The following is a 10176-nucleotide window of genomic DNA, read 5'->3' as shown; positions in this document are numbered from 1 at the left end:
TAGCTACTATTCTATAAAAGTACATGCTATTTAGCATGTTTTGGAGTTTAGATAACTAAACTGTGTTATCTCACCATTAACTCATGTCCACTGGGTTACAGAGAGGGTGAGGTTGGTTCCGTGTCCGTGTGTGTGTGTGTGTGTGTGTGTGTGTGTGTGTGTACTGTACCTCTTTGGGAGTCAGAGAACTGGCCTCTTTGCCGATGGTCTGCAGCGCCACATGGAGCTGGCCTTCTAGGATCAGCTGTTTGTTGTCCTCCACCACATAGGCCTACAGACACACACACAACACACACTGGAAACTCACATTCACTTAGCGTTAGAACAGTTTAAGCTGTGAACTAAATATGAAAACCTGAGGATTCCTCAGAGAAACTGACTACATCTGTAAATGACCTCTGCTTGGTTCACCCAAATATGAGCAGAATGATAAATATGTTTCAAGGCTTTGAATCCTGTTTGAAAATCAAGACAAGATTCTTAACAGAATTTGTTACAACATTGTGAATTAATGAATTCTGAATCATATTTTTGATAAGATCTCACAACTGTCCTACTACTACTACTACTACTACGTTTGAGAAGGCGAGTCCCACATCATCAGGCAGTCTCTGCTGAGCGTACCTTCCAGATGACGATTATGTTGAGGTCCAGCTCATTACACTTCTTGACGATGCTGCTGATGTCCTCAGTGGGGACAGAGCTCTGACTCTTGCTGCTGGATGTTGTCCTGGACGATATCACGTCCACTCGCTGAGACTCTGCGGTCCGACAGCCACGGAAGAAGAAATCTCCACAGGGTGTGGAGGAGCTGATGATCTGCAAAAAGATTCTACAGATGTAACAGACTCTAAACCAAAGGCATTCCATCTCTCTAAAGTGAGACAGTGAGGCTGTATAGTTATATTCTATGTTTTATTTATTTAGAATATTGAATTTTCTTTCACATTGAGAATTCAAAGTTCATTGCTCTTTGAAAGGGTGCACTTGCATTATTATGCTATTATATTATCACTATATCAATGGCATAAAATGGTCTTAAAATGACAATAATATTGCAATTATTTTCGGGACACTATATGGACAAACATAAGTAGTTATCGTGACAGGCCTATGACAAAATGAGATCATACATTTAGTGTGACGACATTTAGCTTTTAATTACCCGTTCATTTCCCAGATTCAGGTCTGCAAAGGTGTATTTCCCTACGGCATCCGAGGTAGCTAGAGGTAAAACACAAATCAGTGCTTATTCGAAACCCCACATCTAATCAAAGTTTGTTTATATATATATATATATATATATATATATATATATATATATATATATATATATATAATTTTTCTTCTTCTATAGGTACCTTGGTGGGGCTTGCATCGTGTGGCTCTGAAACACAGCTTGGCTCTTTCTCTGCTGGTGAGTTTACAGTCTGGAGGGGAGGGAGGGCAGACAGAGAGAAGCTGTGACATTTTCTGTTATCACTGCCACTGAACACCTCCACTGTAGCATTTTGGGCTAAAGTGCCATGCTCAAGGGCAGTTCACGGATGAAGCATTTAGGTCGCATTAAAAAATGATAACCACAGCTGTGTTCACCCCTCACGCTGCTACACATACAGCTGTACACCATAAAGAATAAAAGGACAAACTGGAACAGACACCTTTATCATTGGCCGGGTTGATACACTTGTGGAGGCGCCAGTGTTGACTGCTGCTGGACACCTGGATGATGTGGAACTCACGCACGCCACCTTCACTCTAGGAGCCCACAGGAGGAAGATTAAAACCACGATTGAGCAGTGATAGGCTGTTCAATGAGCTGCAGACTGTAAGTGTGTACCGGAGGCGTGGGGCATGCTGGGTATCTCACCGTATTGATGTTCTCCACATCGACGAAGACCAGCGTTCCGCCGCTGCCTTTGTCGTCCAAACTGCGATGTGGGGGGACACTGCTGCGGCAGGCCGACGCCTGCACACTCAGAGAGCGACTGGCACAGATGAACACCGTGTGACGCAACACCCGGTGACTTCCCATGCAGAGAGAGAGGAGAGAGAGAGAGATGAAGGGTTAGTGCAGTGTTGATGAACAGACCTCAGCTTACAGACATTTTTATCACCAATTCATCTAGAATAGAACTGTTAGATTATAAGTCCATTTTTCTTATTTGCAAAATATATTATGTGTCCAGCTGTCAGCAGCATACATGATTGTGCTTAAAGAGTCAGACGCAAACAGCCTTTTCTTCTGCTTGATTATTTTTGCCCTGATCACATACTGTTAATACTTCTTTATTTGTTAACAAGTCGATGTCCTCATAGAAGTGTTCCTCCATTGTGCTGCCAAAGACCCAGAGGTGTAATTCCAGAGGGTTTGTTACGATAGCTGTCCTGAGCCGATCCCTTCATATTTTAATGGATTGGTATTGACTAAAATAAAGTCTCTTCTTTACTGAACTCTACTGCGTGTTGTCATCCTCAGCCTGCTCGTGTTGCAGTGCTGCTCTACTTCATGACAGTCTGCTTCAACAGTGCAGCTTTTCACTCGGGTGCCAGTGAAAAGTGTGTGAATCGCAGGCTGCAAGCCTCAGGTCTGAAAAGTGAAACCAGTGTAGAAGAGTCTCAAACCAGTGTTCTTTCTATTGGCCAGCAGGGGGCGACTCCTCTGGTCGCAAGATGTAGTCCCCCATTGGTTTGTGGACTGACGTTATGAAGCCTCGAGTTTGGTGAATTCACCGTTGCCATGTTGTTGTTTTTAGCAACCAATGAACAGAAGTGACCATATTTGGAATGCGGAGGATTGACGTAGAGACCTCGTATACGTCTCTGGTAGAGACAATCACAGTAGCCCCGCCCTAAAGCATACCCTGCTTTATGGTCCATTTGTCTCTAAATGTACCAAAATGTACTAAATGAACATTATAATTTATCACTGAGGTAATAAATCAAGAGAGAAGTAGAGTCATTTTCTCATAGACTTCTATACAACCAGAGGAGTCGCCTCCTGATGGACAGTAGAGAGAATGGCTTCACTTTTTAGACCAGGAGGTGATACAGGCTGCTTATGTTTATGCTTAGCCAATTCTCCTCCCTTCACTTTACTTCAATTTTACCTGATTTTGATTCCTTTCTCTGTGCTCTCGTAGTAGAACAGGAAATTGATCTCATGTACTCCCTCCTGGTCTGGTCCTCTGAGCCAGAGAGGCAGTTGGGTGGACTCCCCCGGTTGCAGCGTGCTGCCATCTATCGGGATCTCCATCACACCGGACGGCTGGCTGAAATCCTCCGCTGATACCAGCATCTCAGACGCCACTGAGCACGGCTGGCGGGTCGTGGCCGTGGTCTTATAGGCCGAGCAGTTCTCGGCTGAGGTCGGGCTGACGGGCGTGAGCGGGGTCGTGGTCTGGCTGCCGAACGTGAAGAAATCTGGGTGTGTGGACGCCACCCGAAGGCCGCACAGAGCGACACCGCTGACGTTACAGAACTCGACGTAGGCCTTCCTGATCTCACCACACAGCAGAGCAGTGGGGAACTGCAGGAAGAAAACCTGAGAGACACGCGCACGCACGCACGCACGCACGCACGCACGCACGCACGCACGCACGCACGCACGCACACACACACACACACACACACACACACACACACACACACACACACACACACACACACACACACACACACACACACACACACACACACACACACACACACACACACACACACACACACACGTTTGGTTTCGGTGGCGTCACAGAAGAACTTGTGAGCCGTCCAGAGGATTGTAGAGGACGAAAATGTGACAAAGTAGGAATAAGTGAATGTTGTTTATTAATTTGGTAAGTCGTGGTGATGACTGCCAGTTAAGTGCCAAATTAAGATCCAACTCAAGAGTCCTGTGACCTGTTTCAAAGGTACCCACCTACATTAGACATCTACTGCAGCCGTCCACCACCAGCAGGTCTCTGAGGTTAGTGGTTTGTTAATCACTACAGGCTTTAAAACTGCAATGTGTAAGATGTGGCCAACTGAACTCAACATTATCAACAGAATGTGAAGAGATTACAGTGTTGACGTTATTTACTATCAGTTTACAACAATAGTTTTCACTGCTTATTTTAGCTTTAGTCCGTTATAAAAGCCCTGCTTCAATAAAACTGAGCTATAGATTTGCCAGACTGTCAGCACTGCAGGATGGAATGAGTGTGTCAGTGGTACCTCCATTAGGGGCATGGGTGGAGTTATGATGGGATCCAGCCGCCGATCCAGACCATGTCGAACCAACATCTTGTCCTCTTTGGTCTGGTTCAGCCGTGGGCCCTGGATCTTTAGGTCCTGTCTGCCCCGAACCACCATGACATCCAACGCCTGCTGGCCTGTAGACAGGAGCAGAGCCACACTGGGTGTTTTTTCTCAGAAACATTGTTGACATGAAACGAAAGACAGACTTGAAAAAAACATTCAATCAAAAATTCAATGCAATACAATGACTGGCAGCAAAATGAGAGTGAAGTGGTGCGAAAGCAGCCAATAGCAATTGAGTCTATTCAGTCCCAGCTGATGAGTGTGTACCTTCAGCGCTGGGAGCCATCTCTCCAGAGGAGGCTGCAGCCAGGTTGTACACCACACCCACAATGTTCAGCTGGCCAGTTCTGTGTGGCAGCAGCCGGAGTCGAGCCTGAGGTCAAAGGTCACAGTGACTGACAGCAACACAACTACATGAGTGATCAGAGTGAAGTGTCACATGAGCCAAAGAAGGGAATGTCCACATCATTATTTGCTGGAGTTTTAAGGAATTATTCAGACATTTAAACGGTCTTCATGCATTTTTATGGCAAAATCCATTTAAAAGGCCTGGTAGCCTTAGCACAAAATCAGTGCATGCACATGTACCAGTTTTACAATCAGCTTTCTGCAGAAACCAGATTCCTAAATGTCTTGTATAGAAGAAACCTGGTTCAGGGTAAGACATTTCAGAAACCTGATTTCCCTGGAGAGAGCCGATGTGTTGGCCATGTAATCTGGTTTCTGTGTGGCTTTTTACGCGAGAGCATGTGAGGGACAAAAACTTCTGACAGGGAAAGTATTGCTGTGAAAGCAGAGTGGAAGGAGAGATCATCACGTTTAGCGATACGTTCCTATCTTCAAAATAATTCCAAGGTCATAAAACTGAAAGGGCCATCCTAAACCCCGCAGCACAACAACTGTCATTGTGTCAGACGGACACAGTGCACACACTGTTTAAGTAGCAAATGTACTTGAGCCCATGTTGGGCTTAAAATGAGCTATGGTTGGGCGCCACTGTCCAATATTTTCCTGCTATTTAAAGGGTTCCTTATTCAGATAATAAGATGTAAACCTAGTCCAGTTATTTCAAATGTCATTTAAAACTAAATTTGATTGCTGACCTGCTCCAAAATGTAGACATTCTCAGTCAGACATGGTCAGTTTGACTGAATATCAGCTAATTTGACATGAAGGTGCAACTGATGAGATGTTTCCAGCCTATTGCTGGAGCTGTGATACCTCATCAGACTGAAGCTTTGTTTATCTCCACTCTTCATTCTATCACACCCTTGCATCACTGCCTCTGCAGTCTGCCTGTGCATCTATCTGAGCCCTTACCATTTTGGTCTCCTCTGGACCTATAAGAAACTCCAGGATGATCTCTGTGGTGACGACATCGTCTTTCTGTGTCATCTGCAAGGGGAAACCGATATTGAAGACACCGCGGAAATGGTAGTTTTTGGTTTTTATAGCATCCATTGAACTGTGGCCGGGCTGCTCACCCCTTCAATCAGGCTCTCCTCGTTGGTGATGGCCTCTCCCGCCGACTCTTCAGTCGTCTTCTCCTCGGATGGAGTGGCACCCTCGACAGTGAACCTCCAGAGGAGTGAGAGGTTGGACAGAGCCAGAGGAACCTTCAGAGGGTTGCTGAACGTCACCTCCACTATGATTGGCTCTGTGGAGACAGAAAGAGGGCTGTATACTGAGCAGGTAATGCTATGATTCTTTATGCTATGGAAAAGAAGATAGTGACTCCTGAGTACTGAGTCAATAGTAATAGTCTCGGTCGCCGAGGAGCTCTTACCCTCGGCCACAGCCAGTGGGTAGCGCAGGTTGTCTGTGTGGCTGTTCAAGCAGCACTGGGTGGGCTGGAACGTTGCTGGGACAATCCCCCTGTTGGCTGCAGCCACAAGCTGTTCCTCCAGGTGGCACCACATGGCTGCCAGGTCCTGGTCATACTCCTGGTCCAGAGACACGTGAGTGGCTGCCTGCTTTTCGCCTGCACACATAAGGTAGTTATAAACAAAAAATGTATGATTAGTTGTTGAATATAACGCATTTCCATGAGTTACAGTAAACCTTCGCTCAAATTTAATTCTGTTCATAAATAGGGTGATCGTGGTCAGACATCACTAGTATTGCATGGTACATTTTGTTACGCATTGGCTGTAATCCACCAGTAAACAGAGTAGAAGTAGTAGAGGTTGTGAACCAGAAACAAAGCAAGTCTCCTTGGTCATCTGACCGTCTACGAGAGAGAGGTCTTCAGAATGAGTTTTAATTGCTCAAGTTGTAATTGTTCTTTCATGTCTGCTAGTGTCGGTCATGTTTCATGTTGTCCGGACACGAAGACAAGCATTCACACGTTTTAGGAATATCCATAAATAAGTCGACAGCAGACACAAGTGATCAGTCATGTGAGTTGAATGTTTGTCACGTCTAAATACATTCTGCAGAGGCCTTTCCATGATACATTTAGAGCATCAACTCTTTTTCGACAAAGGAAACAACCACTTCAAGCAAGCGTGAAAACTGTTTTTATCAAATGTTGCTTTTTCAATATTGCTTTTCTACTAGGATACTTCAAAATATACATACATAAGAATATGTTTATGGAAAGACCGCTAATGACTTGCATATTAGTCATAAGTCAAGAAACTAATAAATGTTATAAATATAGAGTATATAAATAATACCCGATAGTGTGAATATGGAGACGGGTTCTCTTTGAACTGTAAATGTGCTTATCATATACTATTGTGTGTTCCGTTTTAGAATCCACAGATTAACAAATGATGAACACTTCAAATGCATGCACTTGTGCAGTGTTGGATTAAATCAGTTTTTTGTTTGTTCGTGTGTGAAATGTATGTTTCGTTCCCCAAAAAAAAGAAAAAAGAATTGGGGGTTTGTTATCTGGAATGACTTAATTCTACTGATGTGATTTCAGAATATTGTTTTACATTTGTTCATTCGTGTCATATATGAGCTCAAGGAGGCAAAGACTGAAGAAAAGGCCAGACAGAAAGGAAGCGAGGAGAGATCTGAGAGAGAGAGCGGCTGCTTCACTGAAGGACTTTAAGACGCTTTCATGAATGACCGTGGTGAGTGCTCTTGCTTCCCACAGTAAATCCACTGATACACTTCCACATCATCACCATCTTTTAACATTAGAACATCAGATGAACGTGAAGAGGTGCCGGTCTGAAGGTTAACCCTTACAGCTGGGACTCTTGGGGATGTGTCTGTGGCCATTCATTTCTCTAGAGTCAGTCATGCTGGGAAGAGATCACCACTCATCTTTATGTTACCTTCAGCAAGGCGCCGCTCGTGTCCGAAGTAGACCCTTGTGGCCGAGCTGTGGATGCAGGGCAGAGGCAGCTGGGGGAGGCTGTCTTCACTTCCCCCTACCACACTCTGAACGAACGAACGAACGAACACACACACACACACACACACACACACACACACACACACACACACACACACACACACACACACACACACACACACACACACACACACACACACACCTTGGTTATTTGTGTAATAATAGGAGAAAAAGATTTTAAAAAGCTTTTAATTGTTGTTTGGCACATCCAATCCCTGAGTTGTTTACGTGATGGTATTGTTATGTAAATCTTGGTCTGGTCCACATATCTAGAATGGGAAGATTTTCTGCTGTCTTTCTTAATCTGAGCTGGAGAACGCATGTAGATTTTAAGAAAAAGAGGTCTGAGAACGGAGCTGTGTGGGCCTCCACATCATTGTTATTCACTCATATGTGTGCTTACCTATTGACACAAAATAGTCTCTCTCCTGTCAAGTCAGCATTACCTTATACACATAGAGGTATTCTCTGAGGAAGGCGCCCTGCTGTGTGGCTGTCTGCCTGCTGTCATTGGTCAGGATCTGTCTGAAGGCTGTCACAGCACTCTCTGGTTGGCTGAGTGTGAAGGACTGACGACCGATTGTGAAGTTGATGTGGTCCTCAGCCAAAGACCAGCCCCGCTCCTTGTACACCTGCATGGCTTGGCAGTAACAGCGCAGTGCATGCCTCCTCTATATGAAGAGACAGGGGCAGGAAAAGGAAGAGGTGGTGAGAAACAAGAGGCGATCACAATAAAGGAGTAAAGTTTTATTATGATACTCAATTTGTCAGGTTTCATAATGGATCACTGAACTTGGTACAAATTTTATCTTCATTACTTTTCAGCTAAAAGACGTGAGTCCTGACCCGAGTGTCCACCCTGTTGGGGATTCCTCTTAAGTATTGCATATTCTCCAACACCAACAGTAAATCAATCAAACAGCGTGGGGAAGCCGGACCAGAGTGACTGGAAGTTGTATTTTGGTGTGTTCACACCAAAAACAAAGCCAGCTTTTCGCATGGAGCGATTACATACAAGGTGACGCAAAGACACGAATATCAAACGTAGGTCTCCACCATCTTCCCCCCACACGGAGGAGAGCAAAGGGAAGAGGAGGAAAACTGGAGCTGGAGCACAGCGGAGACCTGCTATCTCAGTTCTGTTGACGTACTGCTGATGAAAACACAACATTTCCTGATTTACTGCTTCAAATTAAAGCTGTTAAATAACAGGGGACTTTTATTGTGAAAAATGTATAGGAAAATAAATGTGTTTATCACCTAATTAGCAGAGCTTTGTTAGGAGCTATTCTTCAATATAACAAGTCTACTTATACTGCAGAGAGTACTGGTAAGCGGCACAAATAAAAGGGAAATTTATAGGAAACGCAATGTATTTATCCACTGCTTTACAGACACTCCTTTGACAAAGAAATATATCCGGTCATTATCCGATATGGGAGGTCGTATTGAAGTATCAAGTGTGGACACACATGAGGACACAGCTGACACCATCTGGTGCATCAGATCACAAAAGCCACATTGAAAAGACAAGTGTAACTACGGCATAAGACACACGATGATTAACTCAAGAACCACATAAACAATCCGAAAAATAATATAATGCTAAACAAAAAAAATATAATAGCATAGAAAGTGTTTGAAGTGTTACAGATTAAAGATGGAACTTTGTCACAGACAGGAAAACCACCCGGTTGACAGGAACAAACCTGGGCACCAGTGTTGGGTTAGACCACTACAGTAGATCGCTGGCGGTTGAAAGGCTCACCTGTCCTGCTTTGCTGAAACGGTGACCGGCCAGGATCATGTGGAAGGCAAACTTGCGCACCATGGGATTGCGCATGTTAATAAAGCAGTGCGCAGCCTGTTCCAGCAGCAGAGCACTGCGCAGGTCAGAGTCCTGCAGGTCAGAGTGAAATAAAAAGGTCCAAGCAGAATGAATCCACTGCTATTTTACTTCATCTATGAATCCATTAATCAACATGAAACGGTAACATTTTAAAAGTTTCCACAGTTCTCAGGTCATCTGGTAGTTGCATTCACATTTTTTGCAGTTTTGCATGACAGTATGTATTTCTTGGGTATTGCAGTATTATGCTGTGTGAACACTGTATATATTTTTTATTCATAATTTTCATGCTTGTGTGTTACAAGGACAGTGATCAATGCAAATGCAGATCCAACTGTTCTGATTGCATAAAAAAAGTTAACTTTTTTTACTCAAGATTTACTGCATATGGTGGTGTTCTTTAGTTTTCCTAAAATCAGATTAAAAAAAAAAAAAAGGTAGCCCCTGTATCACGATACGTAACATAAAGATGAGGGTTTCCTCACCTCGCTGGTCATCTTAATGAGCAGAGTTGCAGCATCTGAGTATTTAACCTGACTCTTGAGTATCTCAGCACTGAGTAATGCACAGCGCTCAGCCAGCACCATGTTCCTGTAGAGGGCAGAGGGGAGAAAACATGTTGGAGGGATATTATGAGGTACCTCTCCATCGT

At 44.2% G+C, this 10176-nt stretch overlaps 1 protein-coding gene across 2 annotated transcripts in view; it reads right to left on the bottom strand.

Moving 5' to 3' along the window:
• Positions 1–10176, bottom strand: part of trappc8 (trafficking protein particle complex subunit 8) — a 29200-nt gene that overhangs the window by 3157 nt on the left and 15867 nt on the right. For both annotated transcript variants that reach the window (XM_068707756.1, XM_068707757.1), the window contains 16 exons: positions 10010–10115; positions 9444–9575; positions 8122–8346; positions 7596–7701; positions 6089–6283; positions 5787–5959; positions 5623–5697; positions 4570–4675; positions 4216–4373; positions 3111–3544; positions 1871–2027; positions 1662–1758; positions 1362–1430; positions 1166–1224; positions 625–819; positions 170–271 (listed from right to left, as the gene is read on the bottom strand). In XM_068707756.1, the coding sequence (XP_068563857.1) occupies positions 170–271; positions 625–819; positions 1166–1224; positions 1362–1430; positions 1662–1758; positions 1871–2027; positions 3111–3544; positions 4216–4373; positions 4570–4675; positions 5623–5697; positions 5787–5959; positions 6089–6283; positions 7596–7701; positions 8122–8346; positions 9444–9575; positions 10010–10115 (2389 nt within the window). The remainder of the gene's footprint in view (positions 1–169; positions 272–624; positions 820–1165; positions 1225–1361; positions 1431–1661; positions 1759–1870; positions 2028–3110; positions 3545–4215; positions 4374–4569; positions 4676–5622; positions 5698–5786; positions 5960–6088; positions 6284–7595; positions 7702–8121; positions 8347–9443; positions 9576–10009; positions 10116–10176) is intronic.

Source organism: Cebidichthys violaceus, unplaced genomic scaffold, assembly GCF_023349555.1.
Source record: "Cebidichthys violaceus isolate CVI_PGR_0920_01 unplaced genomic scaffold, fCebVio1.0.p SCAF_13, whole genome shotgun sequence".
Taxonomy (NCBI): Eukaryota; Metazoa; Chordata; class Actinopteri; order Perciformes; family Stichaeidae; genus Cebidichthys; species Cebidichthys violaceus.
This window is presented reverse-complemented; position numbering and strand designations above follow the sequence as displayed.